Source organism: Pelodiscus sinensis, chromosome 3 (assembly GCF_052426305.1).
Source record: "Pelodiscus sinensis isolate ZL-2025 chromosome 3, ASM5242630v1, whole genome shotgun sequence".
In the NCBI taxonomy this organism is placed as follows: domain Eukaryota; kingdom Metazoa; phylum Chordata; order Testudines; family Trionychidae; genus Pelodiscus; species Pelodiscus sinensis.
The window spans coordinates 125,201,230-125,227,259 of NC_143054.1; the positions used below are offsets into that span (position 1 = coordinate 125,201,230).

General features: G+C 45.1%; 1 protein-coding gene across 1 annotated transcript in view; it reads right to left on the minus strand.

The window, feature by feature from the left end:
* GALNT2 (polypeptide N-acetylgalactosaminyltransferase 2) overlaps positions 1-25,743 on the minus strand; it is a 140,899-nt gene extending 115,156 nt beyond the window's left edge. Inside the window, exon 1 of the mRNA XM_075924720.2 lies at positions 25,558-25,743. Coding sequence (XP_075780835.1) covers positions 25,558-25,668 — 111 coding nt within the window. The 5' untranslated portion in view covers positions 25,669-25,743. The remainder of the gene's footprint in view (positions 1-25,557) is intronic.
* Positions 25,744-26,030: the final 287 nt, after the last annotated feature.

The following is a 26,030-nucleotide window of genomic DNA, read 5'->3' on the forward strand; positions in this document are numbered from 1 at the left end:
TCAAACAGAACAAAGGGGTCGGGAAAGAACTGTTAAAGGTGATGACAAAAAGAAAGATGCTTTCAATTAGCCAAAAGTTTCAGAGGATAGCATCTCTTTAAAAAGTAGTAACAAGATAATTTGCATTCAAGCAGAAGCTCAATCAAATAAGCATAGTGAAATATTAAACTTCCTTCATCTCTAAAAGGACAAATTTATTTTCTTCTAGTCAGCCTTACTAACAGTGAGTGGTCTATTAATACCCTGAACCACTCTACTGAACAGGTAGGAGGAGCTGAATTGTTTTATACCCCATGCAATAGGATAAATCTGTTCAGTGAGACTTTTTTGCCAAAAAATGCAATGGAGCATTTCCTATTAGCTTCTTCCACCTCCCTCATGTTTCATTATATTTTAAATGACCACTCTAAACCCATACAATTAAGGGGTATCTTTTCCCTACCTTGACTTCCCTCAATGGTTGCTTTGCACCCTTCTGGGCTTTTCCTACTGCTTTCTAGGGTAGAATGAGTTGTCCACACTTTCAACATCAAGCGTCTTCCTCATTCCAGGGGAGCTGACACTCATGGCAGTACCTAGTATTTCCCAACTGCCAGCAGAGTCTTTGCCCATATTTCCTAGCTGTACTAGGGAATCACTGCTCCTAGCAGATGTGCGGCCCTGCTTTCATAACACATGTTATCGACACATTTTAACACCGCAACAACACTGCATACAACAGGTTACTGTAACTGCTTTTCTTTTCAAGTTTCAACCTTCTGTTCTGTTTGGGTTGTCTGGACCCTAATTACCACAAAAACACCATGGAAATGACAGCTGACAAACTGTCTTTAAAGTTACTAATTTGTTGTTCTACAATTGCTGGAAGAGCAACTTACTTCTGTTCAGGTGGTTGGTTAAGTGTGTACATTACCATTTTTCATTATTTTTTACTTCGCTTACCTATTTTTTTTTAATAAAAGGTGGCAACCTTACCCCAAGGTCCACTGGTAGGAGACAATTTTTTGTGCATTCAAACAGGTCTATAGAGCAGGGGACTATTAGAAATTATTATTACGCTGCAGTTAATCGGAGATACTAATGACTGGCCTTGCAAACTGTGTCATTCTATAAATATCCTCAAGATAAACAGACTGGATTCATTAGGGTTCCAGTTTTCCAAATGCAAATTAAAAATCTTAAGCATGTGGGTGACATCCTTTCCACCAATGTGGAGTGCAAAGCAGCTTTTCTTTGATGGTTTAATGCTGGTTTCTACAAGCCATGCACTGCATACTGTACTGCACTTATTCTAATTGAGAAGAATTTCAAAAAAGAAGACTCAAAAGAAAAACAATGTTGGCACGTCTAATGTGTGTGCATATTTATTATTTTGCACTACTTTAAATTAAGTCAAGGATATTTGGGAACAGATGGGGTAGCGGGATCAGTTTTCTAGGAATGCACATCACAGGCAGCATTAAGGAAAATTGAAGCAGAAGATTGGCTGTTATGTGGTATTTCTGTTTTAAGTTAGGAATGTAAGAGTTTAACCAGTTAACCGATAAGCTAATGCTCATCTGTTCCAGTTAACGGTTAAGCTCCCATATGGCAAGCAGCCCACAGGGCCCATTTAACTGATGGAATTGTGATTGGTTACTTGGTTAGCATCTAACCATTTTTACATCCCTATTTTAAAGTTACACACAGCTCAGGCTAACTTCTGTTCTCGGTATATATTCTGTATACTGGGTCAGTGCACAGAACGTACTGATAAATAGTTTGACATGCAGCTCATTTACTGGCCCACATCCTCCTGCTTATGAAAGCAGGAGATTCAGAAAGCAAGTACATTTTGCATTAAGCTACTTTTCAACCTAATATGAAACAGAGCTAGGAGTGTATCTATCTGGTTAAATTATGAATTCCAGGATTTTTAAGTCTGTTAAAAATTGAGTGGTTTGAGTAGGAAGATGGTGGGACACAGCTGTTTTTTCCCCTGAACACATTATGCTTTTACCAAAAAAAATATTTGTACTCTGTATTTCAGATTGTAAAAGATATTCTAACCTTGTGCAAAAGTAGATTTTTTTATTAAAAGGGAAACTAATTCGGAGGTTGACTTAATAGTTGAGCAGCAGTGATCTCTTTTTGCTGTGGAAGAAATCTGAGATCCAGCCTGACAAACTGCCTTGTTCCCATGTTCTGGGACAGAAGGGGTAGCATTGGTAGGGATTGTGGTCTGGTCTTAGGAAGTAAGGGGCCGGCTGAAGATGCAAGAGGGGCCAATGGGCTACCAGAATGAGAGCAATAGGGCTTAGGGGAGATGAACAGGGGGCTTAGGGACAAGATGGGGTACATGAATTTCTGAACGGGAGCACAGCAAAAAGAGTCTGGGAACTTCTGACCTAGAACAACAGGGCATGATCTGAAGCCTTATGTTTAAATCAGACAACACTAACATCCAACTACTAACCTAACTCTTACGCAGGAAAACAAATGGTAGTGTGAGATAAAAGACCACTACATTCTACTGGACTTAAGGGAACCTAGATATGAGGATTTAAAAATTCTTAGAGACTGTAGATTATTTTGAATAGCACAATCTCACAAACCTTGTTAGTAGATTAAAATTTGCTGTTATTTACCAGATAAAATATTTCATCTGAAAGTCATACAATGCAATTTGTTAAGCAAAGCTAAGGCATGCTTGCATCGAACAGTGAAAACACTGTTGAAGGAAAAAAATAGGTGCTAGCTATTTCTAGTTGAGTTATATACTACATTCATTTCAATCCTTTGCTCAGCTACAAAGCAAGAGACAGATTTTTGTCTAATTTACTCAGTGTAACACCTCTCTTCCCCTCTGGACATTTAATTAACACTTGCATCCAGAACTATTACATCATTAAGAAGGCATCTGTGAAATACTGCTTTATAATTAAATTCTAGAAATGAGAACATGGGAGGGGGGAACCAGACAGGGAAAGAGGAAAGGCCGAAGTGTAGAGAAAGCATTCTAAAACCAGTCACATCCGATAAAGGATATTTGATCAGTTGGGCACCAGTCTCTCTCAAGCTATTTCAGGCCCCTGAAAATGTGGCTACCTATGCAAGAATCCAAATAATCCTTTGTGCCTATCACTAGTATAGTGCTCTAGATAGCTAACTGGAACAGACCTTGTCAAGAAGTACTTTTTTAAATAGTGTAAAAAGACAACTGATAGGCTGCATAGAGCAAGAGCATGAAAACAGAAATAAGAAACTTCTCTCAATAGGTAACTATATTGTAACAGAAGAGTACAACTACAGATTGAAGTCATCACTCTAAAAATAATGACTTGTTCAATGTGTAGTCCTGTCAAATCTTTTGCTTTCAGAAGGTAACACCCACTTAACAAGCTCACCTGTCAACTTTCCCATTCCCTTCTCCCAAAATAACTTCTGACCAAACTGAAATGCTCCAACTCTCATGGAAGTCTTTATGTAACACTTCAATCTCATACTGTTAACTGTGATGCATACATGTATTTCAGGGATGGCCAAATTTACAGGCCCTCCAAGTTGCCGACTACAGCCATCAGAAATTTGAAAGCTTGTCAGCATTTGCGTTTCCAGCCCAGCAGGGAAGGTGAGCCGTGGGGCTTTAGCCCCGTTTCCCGCTGAAGTCCTGAGCCCCAGCAGATGCTCAGCATTGTTCTGAAGCCCCAAAACTCTACTTCCTCGTGGACTGAAGCCAGAGGCGATGTGTGAGGGGACACATGAGAGCCTGGTCCTTCCCCCTTTCTCCCCCACCAGACGCTCATCCTGCTCATTCACATGGCTCCATAGGCAGATGTCTATAGGATGGTGCATAAAGAGTAAATAAAGGAAGAAAATTGAGGCCCAAGGGTGGGGGGGGGGGGGAGAGGGGAGAGAGAGTTGGTAGTGCTAGTAAACATGCTTTATCCTTTATCAGATATGATTGGTTTTAGAATGCATTTCTGACTTTACTCTTTCCCTGTCTGCTTCCCTCCCTCTTACTAGCACCATTATACAAGGCACTGTTCAGACCTCATCTAGAATACTGTGTGTAACTCTGGTCTCCCATGTTTAAGATAGCTCAATTCAAGGAAATAGGTGCAAAGCAATGGAAACACCACCTTGTGAATGGATACTCAAAGAACGTAGCTTGTTTAGCCTAACCAAAAGAAAGCTATAGGGAGATAGGATTGCTCTTTATATGTGTGTATGTATAAAGAGAGAAATCAGGGAGGGAAAGAAGTTGTTTAGGTTAAATGCTATTACAGTAAACTTCCGATAATCCGGCACGTTTAGGACCCAGGGGGTGCCAGATTATCAGATATGCCGGACTATCGGAAGGGGGGGCTATGAGAGGTCTGGGGTGGGGTGGGGGGGATGCCTCCCCAGACCCCTCATGCCCCCCCCCAATAGTCTGGCTCTGCCCCAGGCGTCCCTGATTCAGCCACTGCTGGTCAATTTCAGCAGCGGCTGAATCGGGGATGCCTGCAGCAGAGCAGCTGGAGTGCTGCCGGGTTGGTCCGGTAGCGCCAACCCTTGGCGCTGCGAGACGAACCCAGCAGCACCCCAGCTGCTCTTGGGGATGTCTGGGGCAGAGCAGCTGGGGTGCTGCCGAGTTGCTCCTGCAGCGCCGCTCCTCGGCGCTACTGGACCAACCCGGCAGCCCCCCAGCTGCTCTGTCCCAGGTGTACCCAAGTCAGCTGCTGCTGAAACCGATCAGGGTCTGATTCCAGGAAGCCGGGGCAGAGCAGCTCTGCCTCGGGCTTCCTGGAGTCAGCCGCTGGTCAGTATCAGCAGCGGCTGAATCGGGGACAGCTGGGGTGCTGCCTGCTTGGTCCCGCAGCCCCGAGGGGCAGCGCTACGGGACCCACCGGGCAGCACTCCAGCTGCTCTGCCCCCGGCTTCCCCGATTCAGCCGTAGGTCAGTTTTAGCAGCGGCTGAATCGGGGAAGCTGGGGGCAGAGCAGCTCCAATGGTCCGGCTGCCCAGAGCACGTCCGGGTTCCTGATGGTGCCGGACCATCAGGAGAGCCGGACCATCGGAGTTTTACTGTATAACCTAAACACAAAAACAAGTTGCTATGAAGCGACCAACAAATTTGGACTCAAATTAGGAGAAGGTTACTAAACAACAGAGGTTCTTGCAAGAGGAGCCATGGGGGCAAAAAATCCTAAATGCCTTTAAGACTAATTCTGATAAACTTATGGAGGGGTGGTATGATAGAACTGACTGATGGCATGTGGTCCACTGGCGTAAGCCAATACCAAAAAATCTCCAGCTGCTGATAATGGGATACTAGATGAGGAGGGGCTCTCATTTATTAGAGAGAATTCTTTCCCAGTATCTGCCTGATACGTCTTCCCCACATACATAGGTGCTAACTGATCATCATTTTTGAGATCAGGAGGAAATTTTCCCTGGGTCACATTGGCAGAGACCATGCGGGGGGGTTTTCACTTTCTTCTACAGCATGGGGCATTTGCAGGTTTAAACTAGTGGAAACAGCAAAATTTTCTGTAACTTGAAGTCTTAAAATCATGATTTGAGGACTTCAGTAACTGAAAGGTTAGTGGTCAGGAGCAGGCAGAGTTCCATGGCCAACAATATGCAGAAAATGAAACTAGATGGTCACAGTGGTTCCTTCTGCCCTTGAAGTCTGTAAGTTTGAGGTGTGAATAGGGAAAAGCAAGTCAAAGAATAGCTAGACAGACTTATTTAGTGCGAGAGATGTGTGATATTTTGAGTATTACCACAGGTCAGTAATTTTACTTCAACACCAGCAACAGTATCAGAGCCACACATTAATGAAGACTGTTTTTATAGAAACAAGCCAAACAATATAGATGTGGAGTGGGGTCAGGGCTTGGAGTGGAGGCAGGGGGAGCACTCTCCCCTCCCTCCCCCCCAGCATAATAGAAGCTCAGCATGTACACTCTGTAATCTACCTGGGTGGATGGTATGGTCAGAGGACTTTTTTCTTCATGAATGAAAGGATGAGATACAGCATCCTCCTTATTCTGTCAGTCATTCCAGATCAATGATTTTGAATTAATTGGCAGGGACTGCCTCTGACTGACATTACCAGGAACAAATGCTCTAAAGACTGCTAACAAAGAAGCTAATAAGCACGCAAAAAAAAAAAAAAAAAAAAGCTGAAAGCAAGATGACAGGACTACAGGCAATAAAGACTCAGCATTCAGACATGCGGTAAATTATTATTATAGCTCCCAATACCAGAAGTGACATTTGATGCCAGCACAAAATATCAAGCCTCCTTGCCAATTATTTAAGTATAACAGCATGTTTTGATGATCGCAGAAGGTCACTCAGATACAGGAAACAAGATGCAATTTTATAATCTGAATCCTTAGTTCAGGACAAGCATATAATAGGCAGAAAAGAAGAGGGGAAAATAAATCATGTCACAACACAAGCAAATGCAGCGGTATCACAGCTGTTGTACTCTTATGCTAGTGAGCACAAGAACAGTTTGAAAACTGACATGCTTTTGAAAAGTTTTATGCCCAAGACTCCTCTCTTCTCGCCTCTGAGCCCCAATGGTGGGACCAAAAACAAAACAAAACTAAAAAACAACAGGATTTAAGCAATATAATGCTAGGAATTAGGATCTACGAGTATTAGTATAACATGAAAAGTAAAATAAATAAATAAATAAATAAAATAAAATCCCTTTTAATTAGGGCCATCAATTGAGATGCGTTAATGCCTTCGACTAATGCAGTCCAGGATTAAGTTGTTACATTTTTTAAACACGTTAATGCTGCACTGCCCCTTTGAAGTGCTGCTGCAGCGCTTGTAAGGGGCAGCACAACACGGAGCCGGAATCAGCTGGGCACTCCAGCTGATCCTGGGCTCCGTGTTGCGCTGCCCCTTTGATGCACCACCGCAGCACAGCATGGAGCCCAGAGTCAGCTAGAGACTCCAGCTGATCCCAGTCTCTGCCTTGAGCTGGCCTGTTGGAAACTGTGCCCCGGCACTTCAAAGGGGCGGCGCTGCATGGAGCCTGGGGTCAGCTGGGGACTCCATCTGATCCCAGGCTCCATGCAGCACTGCCCCATTGAAACGCTGGGCCAGCAGCGTTTCAAAGGAGAGGTACACACAATTAATCATGATTACAGGTCATTATCAAGTGATCCATTTCCTGCTTCTGTCAGTCAGATATTTAGAGCCAGCGAAAGCATGGGATTCTGTCTCTGACCAACTTTGCTAACAGTCATTGATTATTATCTCCATGAATCTATCTAATTCTTTTTGAACACACTTACCCTCTTTGTTTGACAGTGCACTGAGTGAAGAAATACTTCCTTATGTTGTTTTAAACCTTATTTATTTCTTTGGGTGACAGCTGGTTCTTATGTTGTGTGAAAGAGTAAATAAAACTACTATATTCTTTCTCTACACCATTCGCAATTTTATAACCTCTAGTATACCCCCCACCCCCACCCCATACTTACCTCTTTAAAAAGATTAGAATTGTTCCGCTTGTAAATCTGTCCTCATATTCAAGCAGTTCTATACTAGGGATGTTTATGTGTAACTGTGTAAATGGTGAACAGATGAGCCCAGGCATTCACCATTACATGCAGGTTCCTGGTATGTGCAGGGAGCCAGCTCCAGGGAGCTGCCTGCAGGCCCACATTGCTGCTTCTCAGACAGCTGGCTCCCCATGTACACTGGCTCCTGGGGAGCAGACTGCTGCTCCGTGTATAACTGAAGTTTTCAGCAGTTACACAGTTACTTACATACATTTTACCATCCCTATTCTACACTCCCTAATCATTGTTACCCTTCTCTGCACTTTTTATAATTTTAATACATCTTTTCTGAGGTGGTGTGACTAGAAAGCATTTTCTGTTTATTCATTTACTAATAGTTCCTAACAATCTGTTAGGGTTGTTTTAGGGGTTTTTTTGGTTGTTTTTTTTTGGGGGGGGGGGTGTTACTAACCTGTTCACAGAGCAGATGTAGTCAGAGAACTGTTCACCATGACTCCAGTACCTCTTTCTTGAAAGGTAAAAGCAAATTTAGATACCTATAATTTTATATTTTATAGATTAGATATTATGTTTCCCAATGTGCATTTATCACTCAGTGACTTTGCCAAATTAAAGTCCTATCTAAAAATGACTAGTCCTACACAGGAGATACTGACAGGATGCATGAAAGAAACTGGTGCAGCAATACAGGATAAAGACATATAGCTGTGAAGAAACCAGATTAAGAGATCTCCTGACATTCTCTAATATTGCCCTAAACAAGAAGAAGATGGTAAAAAATGATGATTCCAGTCATTTTTCTAGTAACATCTTGCACGGGTAAGCTTTTATTTTATGTATCTCCCCAAGATATTTTGAAAGTTAGCTGCTGCAATTCCAATATTTCTGTAATAGTCAAGGATCCTAACTTTATACTGTATTGTGGAGGTTTCCATCTCAAGCAGAAGAAACTTCCTTTACACTGAAGGAAACGACACATAGTAAGACTAAAGGAAAGGCAGGGACTTTAGGGATATTATACTATAGAAATTGCAGCAGCATAACCATATCACCATAGCTACGTCAGCACAACCCCTTAGCACAGATACAGCCTATTAAAAAGCAAGGGGGATTTCTATCAATGTGGAAATACCTTCTCCCCAGAAGATAGCAGCTATATTAATGGAAGCATTCTTTCATCAACATAGCTGCATTTGCAGTGGGGTTAGATCAATATCACTACACTCAGAAGAGTGAGAACAAAATTGCATACCCTCACCAATGTAGCTATGTGAATTTAATTTTTAAGTTTAGACCAAGTCTTGAAAGGATACCGTGTACAATATATGCATCTATCACCCTACACCAGAGGTGGAAAACCTAAGGCCCAGGGGTCGCATTCAGCCCCTGGCTTACCTGGGTCTAGCCCCCGAGGCCAAGAACTTCCTGCCTCCCGAAGCAGAGATCTGGCACTGGCCCTCCAGCCCTGTGTCCCCCTCAGGACTCCACACAGTGCTGGGTGCCAGTGCCAGCTCCCTGCTGTGCCAGAGGTGTGGGGAAGGGGGCAAAGAGCCCTGACCCTCACCACCGAAGTCAGGTAAGCCTGGGGTTGGATCTGACCCACGGGCTGTGCCCAATGGGGAAGGGGGCAGAGGGGGAGGAAGCAGTTCTGTATTCTGCTGTATCCTCTTCCCCTCCCCCTCACTGGACAAGTGGCAGTAAAGCAAAGCACTGACTAAAGGCTTTTCCCCCAGTGCTCCAATTGGCTGTAATCACAGCCTATAGGAGTAGCACAGGACAATGCCTGGGAGTGGTGGTGGACACAGCTGAGTCCCTGGGGAGATATGCCAGATACATGCCCCCTCCCACCCAGATGCTCCTACACACCCACACACACTCAGCCCACCCACCCCAGGTGCTCCTACACTCTCTCACAGACCCCAGACCCAAAGTCCTCTTCTTAGCAGTCCCTTCCCACACTGAACTCCTCAGTTTTGGGTCCCACCGCAGAGCCAGCGGTAGAGAAGTGGTGCCACAAAATCCACTAGCCCTAGCCTATGGCTCTGGTGTGTGCTGGGAATGTGAGGAGTGTCTTTCTGCTTCTCAGTTGGGGACCATACCAGTAAGATGGTTTTCTTTTGGGCACGCATCTCACTTCTATGGCCCCTGATTTTTCTGTGGGTCAGTGGCCCACACCTTATTTACTTATCTGCAGTGGCTTTCACCTCACACAACCATACTGAAATCATTCTTCTTCTACATAAGTGTTGTCAAGGCTTTTAAAACCTAAGTCACTTACGCAGTGTTTTGTACAACATCTTTAACGCAATTTACAAACGTTAGCTCCTTCCCAGAAGATGCTGCAAGGCAGAGATAAGGCAGAAAAACAAGAATGCATTGTTTTTAAAATATTCAAAGCATTATTCAAAATGTATATTTTATGTGCTTATTTTTAAGGATTATAGTTATACAACGATGCTGGCCTTTTTCCATCGATACCTATACACCCTGGTGGTACTACCATGTGTTGTATGCTCACCAGTTTTTACTGGGGATTGTTAGTGTTACCCAGATAGATATCCTCATATGCCACTTACTTTTCTCTTTGAACTGGATTTTAAGCCATTAAATAATGTTAAGTTTTAGAAATAAGAACAGGAATGTCTCAATATCTATTTTGGTGAACTGATTTATTATTCATTATCTTGTTATCCAGTACTGCTACTGTTCCTGCAATAAACACAGTGAGGGAATACACTGCGGAAGACTCTCTGAATAGCTAAAACAAGGTGTCAATTCTAAAATTGCAGCATCACTGTTATTCCTGCCTGTATCTTCATGTAGAAACTGGCAAACAGTAACGTGGTAATCTTAGGATACATACAGTTTATCCATTAGGACTCAGAATATGCTCAAGTCTTTTTCCCCTCTGATATATAAAATCAAGACAATGATCTTGACAGATAAAGTTTCATCTACTTTTCCAGCTAATTTCCTACTTAATTGGTTAAGATGTGACTAAACTGGGGTGTTTTTTTTTTAAAAGAAAAAAGCAATAAGAGATAACGTAGACCACAGAGTTTTATAATGTTTTATATAATGTGCTTGTTGGGTAGTTCAAGAATAAATGTTAAACAACTGTAACTGTTGGCCACCCTTCTCTAGTTAGCAGGGAAGAACAATTCAAAGATGCATCAAGCAAACTGCTTGTGTCTGTATTTGATGGCAAGTCAGAAAGATCAGAAGGATTCTTGTGAGTCAGCATGATCACACTATGACTCTTAGGAGTAATTAGAATATTGATTGTGTTATAAAGGAAATATACTGAATGAATTAAAAGTTTGTATAGGCAGTCCCCGGGTTACGTACAAGATAGGGACTGTAGGTTTGTTCTTAAGTTGAATCTGTATGTAAGTCAGAACTGGCATCCAGATTCAGCCGCTGCTGAAACTGATCAGCGGCTGATTCCAGGAAGCCCAGGGCAGGGGCTTCCTGTAGTCAGCCACTGGTCAGTTTCAGCAGCGGCTGACTTGGGGATGCCTGGGGCAGAGCAGCTGGGGTGCTGCTGGGTTGGTCCAGTAGCACCGCCGCTCCTCGGCACTACTGGACCAACCCAGCAGCACCCAAGCTGCTCTGCCCCAGGCATCCTGATTCAGCCGCTGCTGAAACTGACCAGCAATGGCTGAATCAGGACGCCTGGGGCAGAGCAGCTGGGGTGCTGCCAGGTTGGTCCTGTAGCGCCCAGAGCGGCGCTACGGGACCAACCGGCAGCGCCCCAGCTGCTGTACCACAGGCGTCCGGAGCAAAGCCGTGGAGCACGGGGGCAGCGGGACAGCCCAGACGCGCCATGGCTGTCCTGCTGCCCTCGGGCTCCATGGCTTTGCTCTGCTTTGCTCCCCGTCCCCCTGGTCTGCAGACCAGGGGGACGGGGAGCAAAGCGGCAGAACACGCGGGCAGTGGACTGCCCAGACACGTCTGGGCTGTCAGCCGGCCGCATGCTCCGCAGCTTTGCTTCCTCTCCCTGGTCTGCTGGAGACCAGGGAGAGGGAGGGCCCCGTTCGTAACTGCGGATCCGACATAAGTCGGATCCGCGTAACTCGGGGACTGCCTGTATTAATAAAAGCTTTGTGTTAGGCATTAGATGGATACCTTTTGTATGAACAACTGTATCCCTTTTCCATGTATGAACTGATTGTGACATTACATACAATCTACATTACATCTTATTTAGAAAATACCGGACATCATATATATAGTAGCCCAGTGTCTGAGTCTGTAATGTCAAAATGCTGGCTGTTCCCTCTGGGCGGCGCTGTTGCCTGAAATGCTGGCTGTTCCCTCTGGGCGGCCCATGCTGCATGGGGAGTGTGGGGCCCAAATGGCCACTTGTACCACTTGCTCCCCTGCTGCGGCCCGGCTGAGCGGCGCAGAAGTCAGCTGAGCGCCACGGCGGGAGGAGAAGAGGGGTGGGGTGGTGACATACATGGCCAAAAGGCGGGGCCTGGCCATGTATGTCATCCCCCCGCCCTCCTTCGCCTCCCGCCATGGTGCTCGGTTGACTTCTACGCCTCTCAGCCAGGCCGCCTCAGGGGAGCCCAAACGGATGCTTGCTCTCCCGTGGCGGCATGGCTGAGCGGCGCAGAAGTCAGCCGAGCGCCATGGTGGGAGGCGAAGGGGAGTGGGGTGGTGACATGCAACATGAGAGTGGCTCCAGGCCCCGCCCCCTGGCTGTGAATGTCACCGCCCCACCCCCCTTCACCTCCCACCGTGGCGCTCAGCTGACTTCTGCGCTGCTCAGCCAGGCCACCGCGTGGGAGCAAGTGGCACAAGTGACCATTTGAGCTCCGCGCACCCCATGCAGCACGGGGAGTGCGTACCCCAAACGGCAATTTGGGCTCCCCAGTCCCCCGAGAGGCAGGAGGGGGAGGAGAAGAGAAAGAGAGTCAGAGAGAGAGAGAGAGGCAGGAGGCGGAGGAGAGCTGAGAAGGGGGGGGGAGGCAGTAGAAGGAGGAGAGAGAGAGAGCGTGAGCGAGAGACCGGAGGCTCAGGAGAGAAGACTGATGTGGAGGAGAGACCTGAAAATCCCATCTTATGACGGGCTAATTGGCTACTTTATTTATATTTTCTCAATTTATTTCCCAAACAGAAAGCTCAAATACTGGCCTGTCCAGTTCAAAAGCAGACACCTGGCAACCCTTCTAGTTGGCCCCAGCCACTATCTAGGATACAATTAACAGAAATGCTACAATTTATCTAACACTGAAACCTTGTGGGCAATGCAGAAAATTAAATTTAATATCAGACCAGAGGGGCCACTGTATTTGGATTCTCATTTTAAAAAGGAAATTTTAAATGAAATAACAATTAAGAATCCTGCCATGGACTGGCTCCAGTTTGCTGTGAAGTACAGCAATTCACATGATACTGAATACGCTGAATCTAGTAAGTAACTACAGTCTTTTCCAAGGAGGGGTTTAGTGGCCGGGAATGGAGTATTTCTGCCTTTATCCAAGAAGAAAAATGATTCAGCAAATCTGTCCTTTTGATATTCATTTATCATTTTTAGAGGTATTGAGAATAGTTCTGAAGAATCTGGAAAAGGACAGATCAGTTCCCAAGATTCCACAAAGGGTTTTTTTTGTATTTGTTACAATTATTATTTTGTCATTTAGCTGTTTCTTCTGAAGTTTTCTGAAGATAAGTCAGATGCTTATCTGATGAAACTAAGAAAGAATATATCTTAATTAAAACTTCAAAAAAGTATCAACTAGTGCAGGCTCTAACCCAATGCTCTCCCTCTCCCCCAGAGCCAGGCACAACCCCCCACTCTAACCCAATCCCTTCCCCTCTCCTCCCCCAGAGCCAGGTACCTCCCCTGCTCTAACCCAATCCCCCTCCCCCAGAGCCAGGCACCCTCTGCCCCTCCACTCTAACCCAATCCCCCTCCCCAAGAGCCTGACGACCCCACCCCCCCACTCCCAGCTCTAACCCAATCCCCCTGCCCTGCCCTAGAGCCAGGCATCCCTCCCCAACCTAATGCCTGGGTCCCAGAGCCGCCACCATATGCTTTTCCCTCCGGGCACTGGGACACCGTGTGCAGAGCTGCCGGCCGTAAGCATGCGCTGGGATGCCACGTGCAGAGCGGCCGGCTGTGAGAAAGTCTAGGCGCGTGGCTCAGAAGCAGCAGGAGATGCATTTTTTTAATCAAAGAGCTGCATGCGGCTTGAGAGCCGCAGATTGGCCCCCCCCCGAACTAGAGTATTATGTATAGGTAATAACTACAGTACTCCACATAATAGAAGTGTTGCCAATTTGTTAAAATCAATCACAGTGAAAAAGCTGCATGTCAGTGGGATTTTCATGACAAATGCTCTGCTTCTTGACAGAACTAATATAATGGCAGCATCCATACCATAGACCAGGAGTCGGCAACCTTTCAGAAGTGGCATGCCAAGATTTAACTTATTCACAGATCTGTGTGCCAGGCAGAAGAGGGGGGCAGGAGGGAGCAGGGGTAGGCTGGGTACGGTGACCATATTTTCTGAACCAGCTGCAGCTAGGGAGAATGGTTTAATTTAAATTAAACAGATTAAGTGTTTTAACTTTCACATGTTAGTTTATCAAACTTCATTTAAAAATGAAGTAAAATATGTTGCACACAAAAGGTTTCAATGTTTTCTCTCTTTATGGTAGGGGTGGGGAACCTTTTTTTTGTGGGGGGGGGGGGAGTGGGGGGAAAAAAATCAGTTGGGCACCACACAAGTGAGAAGCAAAAAAAACTCCTCAAAATATCCCCAACCCTCACTGATGTGGCCCCCAACTCAGACACCTCACTCCTCTGGTGCTCTAGCTTCACAGGGTGAGGAGAAGGGACAGGCAGGACTGAGGTTCAGGGTTTCCCATAAGCCAGGTTAATTTCTCTGGGGTGCCAGAGTTACTGGATTTTATGGACGCACTTAGGCCCTGAAGTAGGGACAAAAGTTAGGTGTTCAGTATGTGAAACAGGGCTGCCAGTGAGTGGGATAGGGATTTGGGTGCAGGATCTGGGAGGGATGGAGGGAGGTGGGATGCAGAAAGGGGAGAGGTTGTGAGGTCTGGGTGGAGTAGGGTACAGAAGCAGGCTGGGAGTAGGGTGCCTGGACAGGTGGAGGGAGCAGGAGCAAAGGAGGGTGTAAGAGCAACAGTGGATGCAGCAGCAGGGTGGGAGTAGGTGTCTGGCCAGGCCAGTGGGGAGGGCGTCAGAGCAAGCCAGGAGTGCAGGGTCTTGGTGGGGGGTGCGGGAGGTGAATGAGGGGAATGGGGTGTGGGAGTCTGGGCACGCGGTGGGACACCTAGCTGGCGCTGCACGCCTTTGCAACACCTGCTGCGACCACACAGTCCCAGGCAAGACCTGGAGGCACCGCTGAGCAGCCTCAGCCCCAGCGCTGCCTCCTCCCACTGCAGCCTAACCTGCTGCAGGGAAGGAGGGCTCTCCAGCAGCTGTGTGGGGGAGGAGGCGCAGGCCTGAGCTCCCACTCCATGTGCCACTGAAAAAAATCGGCTCATGCCATAGTTTGGTGACCGCTGCCACAGACTCTTTTACACTGTCTGGCCCACATGCCTCAATCCTAATCAGACAAAACATTTTCTATACAATGAAAAGATTCGCCTAGAGACTAACACACCTTGTCCTTTCTGCTGAGTCTGCCAGGTTTAGTAGAGGTTTTGTGATACAGATATTTATTTGCTGGACAGAGACCTTTGATCATTCAGTAATAATTTTCAACCTTTTTCCTCTTGCCAACACCAACAAATTCTCAAATGGCTGTGCAGGTCCTTTGGAAATCTTGGACAGTCTGCAGAACCTTAGCGGTCTATGGACCACTAAGGTTCAAAACCAGTGACTTAAGCTTGGGATAAGAAACCTAAGGCCCAAGAGTGGATGCAGCCCCCAACTTGCCTGGATCTGCCCCCCTCCTCTCCCCCCCACAGCACTGGGGACCCCACGTGGCACTGCACTTCCCCATCTCTCTTTCCCATGGGGCTGGAGCACACAAAATGTACTAGCCAGGCCCCACTAGGCTGTGGTGTGTGAAGGGAATGCGGGGAGTGTCTTTCTCCTTTTCAGTCAGGGGCCACGTCAGTGAGGGACTGATTTTTCTGTCGGTTAGTAGACCACAACCTAAAAAAGGTTCCCCATACCTAACTTAAGCCAACACACCATCAGATGGCAACAGAGTGCTGCCAAATCAAATTGATTAACAAAAAGGAAAGTTTCCATCTCTTCACTAAGGAGCAGCCAGTCTGCAAGTACATTAATACATATTTAATTTTTTCAATTCCATTTAAGAAAAACAAAGAATCAAAAACTGGTCACCACTCCATTAGCAATCCTTATAGTTCTAATGTCTTGCTGAAAATGTATTTACTGGCTTCCCTTAAATAAATAGGAGTAAGTGACCAAAACGGTTTTGGCTACTAAAACTAATTTCATCTGTACAGATTGGGTTTTAAATGGCTAAATACATGAAACCTGGTATACTGAGGAAACATATTTTCTTCTCAAATCATCTGTCAGAGGATTTATACTTAACATTTGTTACCCAAGATTAGCTGAACCCAAAGCTCTGGTAGCTAATCTCTGTTTTTTAGACAGTATCAGAAAATAAGTTGGGGGGGGGGGGGGGAGAAAGAGTACTTCCATCCGATAAATGATTTTTTCCTCACACACATGCTCAAAAATCCTTGTTTTGTTGAGTACAAAGCACACTTCAAAACCTAGCAATAGCCTAGAAGCACCCAACATACAGCTACCCAAAACTTGAGATTGGGGTCAAGTGATTCAGCAGCAGGGTTCCAATGGTCAGCATTTCTACTAGCAGCTGAGAAATTTGATGTCAGTCTCCTAGCTCATAGAAAACCAACCGAAACTTCAACTAAACTTTAAATTCTTTGTAAGTTTTTTCCAGACAAAGCACATTATCATAATGGCTCTTAATAGGCTAACAATCTCCCTAGCAACAGCAAATAATAATTCATTATTCTACTTATCAGTAAAGCAATTTCAGCAAGAAACGTACAAACACAGGCAGCCAGGCCAAGGTCAACTACTCAACCCCCCTCTCCAGTTCTCATGAATCTATCCTTTCACTTTATCTATCTTAGGAACACTGCAATTGTGCAGATGTTTTTGTTCTGTCTGCCGAAGCCAAGGCTGGATTTTTCCTGACTCTGATAGGCACCGTAAACTGAAAGTGAGGACAAGTGCACAAGATGGCTGCGGGTTATGTCAAGTCAATTTCTCATATAACACATTAGTTTTGTGTCAATCTTTTGTACAACCTTTCTACAACTAAATCCTTTGTACTTCAAGCAACTCCGATGCATGATGCAACCAGTAATTATCAAATTTCTTACAAATGCCTGCCTCCTATAGTTACTGTAGAGGGGGTTACTAATTTTTCTTGTGCAGAAGTTATTCAAAATACTGTAAACTTTCATGAAACTTAAAAAAATGAGTCATACAAAATTACCACTGTTGTAATAAGAGTGTACATTGAACAGCAGTGTTTCTAGATACAAGCAGTTCTTTAAAATTCAGTGTGAGGAGCAGAAGAGTCTGTCAGTTATAAAATCACAGGACTCAAAGGGACCTTGAGAGGTCATTTAATCAGGTCTCCTGCTCTCAGGGCAGGACTAAGTATTATCTAGGCCAGTGTTTCTCACCCAGTGGTCTGAGTACTCTTAGGGGTACTTGAGAAGTCTGGGGAGGTACATCAACAACTGAAATTTGGAGAAAACTGAATTTTTGTTTTAAGTTTTACAGCATTTTATTATTTTTGAACTTTTTATACCCAAAAATTTAATTGTAGCCAGGTGGGTGATTAAGTTTTTTAAACAAATGTGTTGCAATGGTAGAAAAAAAAATGTGTGTCTGAAAACTGTAGATAAGGGGAGTACAGGCAGTCCCCGACTTACGCGGATCTGACTTACGTAGGATCCGCAGTTACGAACGGGGCTCGCCCCGGAGGACACGGACTGCGGGACCTCGCGGTCCTGCCGACCGTGTACTCCGGGGCTTTCTCCGCGTCTCCCTGGTCTGCAGACCAGGAAGACGCGGAGCAAAGCCACGGAGGGGCTCGGGCAGCGGGACAGCCCAGGTGCGCCTGGGCTGCCCCGCTGCCCGAGTCCCCCGCAGCTTTGCAAAGCCTCCAGGAAGCCGGCAGCGGAGCAGCACAGGCGCAGATTCAGCAGCGGCTGAACCAGGACGCCTGGGGCAGAGCAGATGGGGTGCTGCTGGGTTGGTCCAGTAGCGCCGAGGAGCGGCGCTACTGGAGCAACCCAGCAGCACCCCAGCTGCTCTGCCCGAGGTGTCCCCAAGTCAGCTGCTGCTGAAACTGACCAGCGCTGACTACAGGAAGCCCGAGGCAGAGTTGCTCTGCCCCGGGCTTCCCAGAATCAGCTGCTGATCAGTTTCAGCAGCAGCTGACTTGGGGATGCTTGGGGTTCTTAAGTTGATTCTGTATGTAAGTCGGAACCGGCGGTCAGTTTCAGCAGCGGCTGAATCTGGATGCCAGTTCCGACTTGCATACAGATTCAACTTAAGAACAAACCTACGGTCCCTATCTTGTACGTAACCCGGGGACTGCCTGTACTTTTTTTTTTTTTTAAGGGGGTACTTTATAAAAAAAAAAGGTTGAGCAACACTGATATAGACCATCCCTTACAGGTATTTGTTTAACCTGCTCTTATTCTCCAATGATGGAGATCCCACGACCCCTCTAGACAATTTTGTTCTAGTGCTTGGCTACCCTGACAGGAAGTTCTTCCTAATATCCAACTTGAAAGTTTTAAGTGAGAATACCTTAATAAGAGGAAAGTAGTTGACAGCGAGGATGAGAAAGAAGTGCATTTTGAATCTTTTGCTTTTATCCATACATTAATGGAAAAAAAATCCCACATATTTATATCACAGACAGGCATCAGATTTGGGATGTTAAATTTAGATGAATTAAATTTAGATGAATTAACTAATCGAATAGTCGATGCAATTTCCATCAACTATTCAATTAGTCAATAAGGGCGCCTCTGCCTTTGAACTGTAGCAAGAGCCCTACAGTTCAAAAGCAGAAGCCCTGCAGGACACACAGGACCAGCGGGGACTCAACAGCCATGCAAAACAGAGACTAAGAGGTCATGTACGAGACTTGCTCAAGATGATACACCACGCTCCTGAAAAAACTATGAAAAGAATCCGAGTCTTGTTCCCCACTTCCCTGTTCTAACTAGGGATGGGAACTAGTCAACTATCCGATAAGCATTTGCTGATCAGACAGTCAACACACTAGTCAATTAATCGCTCCCCCCCCCCCCCTCGTTCCCTTGCTGCCTCTATCAGAAAGGCTGCTTGAGTTTCCATTGCCCCCTCCTTCCCCGCCCTTGCAGCATTTTCACCTTTGAGCACTCAGCACTTTCACGCTGGGGCTGTTGCTTTATTTCAAAGGGAGAGGTGCTTTTATCCACTAATCAAAGTCAATGCAAATTGCATCAACTATTTGATTAGCCAATTAATCTAAATTTAACATCCCTAAGTTCTAACCATTAAATAGTTCTCCCTACACTGCTCCCTGACCCATATCTACCACACTTTACTCAAGAATAGTATAATTGAGACTGGTCAGTAAACTGAAAAACGTAAGTGACAGGTATCGTGCATATAAATATCAGTTTCACACTACCTCTCCATACAAAATTTCTCATCCTAATATCACCTCAAAGAGTCATAATGTAGTAGGTTGTTATAATTTTAAGCTGGGTTGTAGGATACTCTGACAGTTCTGGCCAGTCACTGCACCTGAACCTACTTTCACACAAGACTAGACATGTTCCATGAGGGTGACTGACTAAAACCAGCACAGACATGGAGTCATTTTTGTCATTCAAAGCATTCTAAAATAATTTCTGTAAAATTAGACTTTAATAAGCAGAAAATACAACTACATTTTCAAAATACCAGATTCTGTTCTGCACTGAAAGAAAAGTCTTGGTAGCACTAATATATCACACAATTCCTCTTCAAATGAAAAATGCAGATTACAAGAAAAAAATAAGGCATCATCTATTACCTTCAAGACAGAAAGGAACATCATTTATCTAATAGTTCCATGCTCTTTCTAGAGAAACTAAGCACTCAAGAGGAGAAAAGAGCCATACAGAGCTAGTTAAGCTATCTGCTCAAGATTAAGAATAACCAAATTTTACCAACATTGAGATATTAACAACCCAAATCCAAGAACAGACAGTACATGGAGTTAAAGTTCTCTCAAATGATAGCAACTCAAAAAACTCACCAGAGATTGTGGGGCCATATGCTCAGAATCCTCAAATTGCGATGGACAGAATGGGTTGCACATATCCTCTCACAAGCAACAGAGGCCACATTGAGAAGGCTCCCAGCAGCTTCCACACTTTAGTTTCCCAAAACAGCCCACAACCTTTTTACATGTTCTTTGACATGTCCTATGTTATAACTTAAAAGGGGGCACTGTCAACCAAAAATGGTACTTAGCAAGTTCCATTTTAGATGACAAAAGTAGGCTAAAAGTAACACCTAAGACTACAATCACTGGGAAAAAAAACTATACAAAGTTTCCTTGTTTCCACTAAAACCTGCAAAAATGAATGTGAAATGTATTTCTACATGTAGCATACTTGTTCTCTCCTACATACTTCTTATACATGCTTCATTGAAAACTTCCACTTAATGTTTGTGGGTTTTTTTTAAAAGGGGCTGTATTATATAGGGCTAAGGGATGCAATGCTAAAATCCTGTGATTCTTGAGCTATCTTAGAACCCCATACTCTGACCTTGATTTATTCTTAAACAGTATGCTCTTGAGTGAAGGCATCACATTATTCATTTGATTCATTCCTTTGCATTTTGCTCCATGGTAAGCCAACCTGTCAAGAATCTGTCCAATCCAGAATACGCATGTAATCAGCTCAACTAGTCGCTCCCCCCTATCAGAGGGAGGCAGCAAGAGCAGGGGGGAGGAACCAGCGCTGGGGGGAACCAGTAAAGCCGGTTCCCCCCAGCACGGTCTCCACAGGGGCAGAGAAGGTAGAGGCACAGCAGGAAATGGCGCGAGCAGGGACTGCTTCAGGCCCTGCTCGTGCCGGTTCCCACTGTGAGCACTTCAGCTTTTAAAATGTGTAAGAGCTCTGCTGGGCTTTTGTACATTTCAAAAAAGCCTAAGTGCCACAGGGAGCATTGGGTGAGCAGGGACTCAAGCAATCACCCCATGCTCTCTGTGGCAACCCCTGACCCGCTGCCTCTATGAGAGGCAGCAAGGAGGGGTCAGGAGCCAGTGCTGAGGGAGAGCCAGTTTAAAAGCCAGGTCCCCCCCAGCACCGTCTCTGGGGTGCCCTCTTCCCCTCCCCTCTCCCTCGCTGCCTTTATCGGAAGCAGCGGTAGAGGGGGAATAGGGGACACTACTGCAAAGCAGCCACAAGCTGTCTCTGTTTGTGGCAACCAGGGGCTGCGAGACTCAAGCTCAGTCCCAGCTTGAGTGAGCTCCTCTGGTGCTACCTCCACTGTGGCTCTGCAGAGGCACTTATTGACTAATCGTATAGTCAATAAAAATTGTATGGACTGTATGATTAGCCAGATAATTGCATTTTAACATCCTTAATCCAGAAAGTCAGAAGAGGGGAAGGGGGGAATAAAAACTTCTCTGTAGAGAGGAGTCACAAAGCCAGCCCAGGAATAACATGCTTCCCTATGGCTCAACTAATTGTAATTAAGACTCCTCCCAATTCTACTAGGACACAAGACATCCTGGAATAACAGATCCTGGAACCATTTTACAATATTTTTTGGTTTGAACTTTAAGATGACCTTGCAGAGTGTTACAATGAGCTCAGTAGCTCCTAATTCTATTTGCTGTGTAGTGACCCCACCCCAATCAGAGATGCCTTGGGCAGCTTCTGGTCTGACTGGCTTTCTACAGCTCTGGAAGAGAACAGGCCAGCCAGGGAAATCCTATATGTTTAGTTAACAGCCTTTTTATGATTGCCTTACACACATACATGTTAATTTGAGCAGAATTTGAGCAGAATCTGACTGTCCCTGTGAAATCTGAACAACCAATGCACAATTCTGTAGCTCTAACAGATGTATTTTCCTGCTTTGAAAATAGGAGCAGTCATGAAAGTCTGTTCTAAATGAGAATGCATATAAATATTCATTATTCACAGGTAAAAGAGTGCTAAATAAATCATTCTAATATGTTACCTTTGAAATACTAAGTAATCAAGAAACCTGAATGAAAAAGGCAGCCAACCATTGTTTACCATCCCTTAACCTTATGGCCAGGTTGCTATATGTTTTGTGTTTCTGATAAGACATGCTTATGTTTTCATGCTTATTTTATTTAGCATATTACTTAGAGAGCCCAAATAGCTTAACTTCAGTAAAAAATACGCATTATTAGTTACACATATTGTTTATAAAGCAGTGCAAGCACTGAAAGATTGCAAGTAGAAAACCAAAGAGCAGACACACACATTAAAGACGTGAGAGAAAACCAATAAGAGAAAAATAAAACTCCTTGTTACTTGACAGGCCTAATTGTTCACAGTAGTGAACACCCTCAAAGTCATGCTTTCTCCTAAACTGTTCCACATGCTTGTGAGACACTTCTATAAATATCCACAAAGCTACCTCATTACTCACATTTAAATCCCTCCTAAAGACCCTACTCTGCCACAATGTTTAGCAAAAAATGATGTTAGGCTATACAGAGACCACTGTCTAACATACAGACCAATAACATCTCACTATTTACTTGTACTCCTCCATCAGTCTATATACTTCTATTATCTCATCTCATACTTGGATTGTGAACCTTTTGGGCAAGGACTGAGTTTTTGTTCTATTTGTATAGCACCTAGCACAAATGGGGCCCCAGTTTATGAGGGCCCCTAGTTTACAGTTACACAAATAATCTGTAAAACTACTGAAGTCAATAGGAACTGATTGACCACCACCTTGTAGAATTAAATTCAGTAAACTTGGATTAGCCTCTAAATTTGTACTTGTATCATCCTAATAGAAGCATGTGTTCTTTGTATAAATGAGATCTAAGTAATTTGCATCCCAACTTTAATTATGAACCATCCTTTTCCCAGTTCTGTAATTTGTAGACTGAGCAAGCCAAGAATTCAGTCCACTATAACTGATATTCCATGAGAGACTCTTCTGTGTTTTTTACCATACAGAGTCATCTAGACCAAGAAATTCACCACAGCAGCATTTCTATTCATGAAACTAAGACTGTGTGTTTTTGCTTTATTTCAGAATCTGACATTCTAAGTCAATGAGCCTTTTACAGATATTTCAAAAGCCATTACATTCACACATCTCTTCCTCTACTTATAGTCACTAAACCATTCTATGGGTTGGGATTAAATTTTATGCTTCACTGACAAAAAATAGAATCTTAACTCACCAAAGCATAGTATAAGTGCTAATTCCCCCACTTGTTTCTTATGGCCCCACTGCCTATTTTCCTCTGTTCCAGGCATTACTTCAGTCCAGTGCTAAGACCCTGTCCATGTTTTTAAAACTCTTCACAGGTTTTGGCTCCTCTTTGCTATACTTCTCTCAATTGTTCAGACTTACTGAATTTTATACAAAATGGTAACTGGTCATTAAATGTTGAGAAAAAGGATCAACTCCATAGCCCTCTTAACATTAATTAACATCATATTTCTCTGATATTAATTTCTCTAGATATTCAAACCCAAGATAAATATTAGCTTAGTATATGATGGAGGCAGGGAAAATTAGGTATCAGCAGCCTGTTTTGACTTACTAAATACACTTGTGTGGACCTTCAACAAAGAGCTTTTTAAGACACTGGCCTAATTCCATCACATGCTAGACCTATTGCAGCTAAGAGTCCTCTGTTTGAGAATGAGAGTGTGTATTTATAGTTAAACACTAAATATTTAATTACAATATAAAAGTTTTATTTCAATTGTCACTGTAAACTCATTTTGACTATGAAAAGATAGCACAGAAAACGTTAGCCCAGATGCAGACCCTAATTCTGTAAAATCTTACTTGTGGAACTATTTACTTCAAGATGTACTGTAGTTTCTGTCCCTCAGCAGACTTCTATGTTGAAAATACCAATTCATCTATGACTCAAACTCCACTAACATTAATGGGAAAGAGAGCCCATCTTCTAATTGGATTTAAAAGGCCTATTCCTAGCTAAACCATATTATCCTGGGTTTTTTTACATGATAGGACGTGAACATGCATATGAAGTCCTGTGGCACCTTAGAGACTAACATTACAACTATTTTGCACCAATAACTTTTTTTTGAAGTCAACACTACTTTGTTTTACTGGTCTTAAAAATATAAAAACTTACTTTAAATATTTTGTTAATTTGACACAACAAAAATGAAAAAACTCAAGTTTTTAAAAATGTTATTTTGTCTAAATATCTTTGGATCTTCAAGGAAGTTTACTATAAAAGTATCTAACCAAAGCCTTACATGGAAATACTTAAAAATAACAAATAGTCTAGCAGCACTTTAAAGACTTACAAAACACATAGATAGTATCATGAGCTTTCATGGGCACAACCCACTTTTCATCTGAAGAAGTGGGTTGTGCCCACGAAAGCTCATAATACCATCTACATGTTTTGTGAGTCTTTAAGGTCTCCTAAACTATTAGTCTGAAACTGGAAATACTTAAACAATCCTCTCAGCTACCTCTGAAGCTTTTGCATGGAAATGTCTTTCATGACTTCTTAAATAATATTTTATAATATATTGGATATTATAATATATAATATTGTATAATATATTGTAACAAGTCACAGTACATGATTGCTTTCTGAATTATAGCAAGTCAGGCAGTTTTATTATTAAAGCATTTTTAACTGAGCCATTTATAAAAATGGCTTAAGCTATCTTAAACTAAGCTAGCAATTTGAGAAGTCAGGCTCTTTTTTCAAGAGAACTACAAAAATAATCTGGGGAAAAAAAAGAAACCCAACCTTTTAATCGCATTATAATTGTGGGAATAAAGAAAACTGCTAAACTAATTTTACAAAAATGGAGAATAATGGACAGGGAAAGAAAAGTCTCCACTGCTATTAACACTGTATTTATCGTCTATAGGCTAAGAGTGGAGTAATGGAATTATTACCCTTTTCAACATTCAAAAAAGAGCAGAGGCTAATAATTCCCCAAGGAGAGAGAGAGAGAGAGAGAAAAGCACGAGCGGCCGGAAGAGACCGAGAACTGAAGCGAAAACCCAAAGGCGGAACTCATCCTAGCTACGGACCAAATACCGTTTGCGAGATGCTGCAATTAACTAACTGCTTCTTCCCATAGGTGAATAAGCCAGCCAGGACATCTCTTCCTGCCCATTCCCTCTTTGCCCCCAAGTCCGGCCCCCATTCTCTACCCTCCCACACAAACTTCCCCACAGCCTGAGACGTGGCTCTTTGCAGTTGGAGCGATCCACACAATGACGAGGTGAAACCGGTCTGAAGTCCACAAAGAAACCATCTGCTTTTTAAAACGTGCTGCGGGGCGGGGACACAAGCCTTTATGCCCCACAGCGGCGGGCGGGGGGGGGGGGGCAGAGGTAACAAGAAAGGCATCTCCCCGTCCCGCAGCGTCTCCCTGCCGGGAAAAGCCCCGGGTCACATCACTTGCGAGACAGGGAGAACAGCGCCCCGGGAAGGCGGGGGAAACCCGCACGCACCCGGCAGGAGATGAAGGAACCCCCGGCCCCCACACCCACCCCCCCACACACACACACAGACACTCAAGGGGGGGGGGCGCCAGAGGCCGCTATGGGGAAGGGGGCAGCGCCACACCGCGGGCTGAGGCGCTGCGGGGAGCAAGGGCGCGGGAGGGGCCGGGCCTGGGCGCTGCGTGGCGGGGCAGCGGAGCACATGGGCCGGGCAGAGCGGGGCGGGGAAGCCCCACCGCGGAGGTGGGGGGGGGGCGGGAGCCGAGGCAAGAGGCGCCCGGGTCTGGCCGCACTCACCTTCCTGCCGCCGCCGGCCAGCGCGGCGCTGCCGCCCGAGTACATGTAGTAGGCGATGCCCAGCACCCAGAGGAAGGCGAAGCAGAGCAGCAGCCGAGACCTGCGCCGCATCCTGCCGCCGCCGCCAGGCCAGCAGGAAACGGCCGCCAGCCGCCGCCGCCGCGCAGGGTCAGGGGGCAGAGGGCGAGCGCCCGCCCCCCGGCCAATCCCGAGCCGCTCAGGGAGGGACTAGCGACGTCTCCATGGTTACGGCACGCTGGGCCGCCCCGCCGCCCCGCCCACTTGGGGCGGAGGGGCGGGGCTGTTGCCAGTCTCCGCTGCCGCGGGCCACCTGCCGCCTCCCCCGCGCGCCCGGCGCTGCCTTAGGCCTGGGGGGGGGGGGAGCCCGCCGCCCGCCGCGCCCAGAGCAGCTACCGCGCGGGGGTGAAACGCCAGGGGTCCCACCGCCCCGCTAGCCGAAGGGCTGGCCCCGT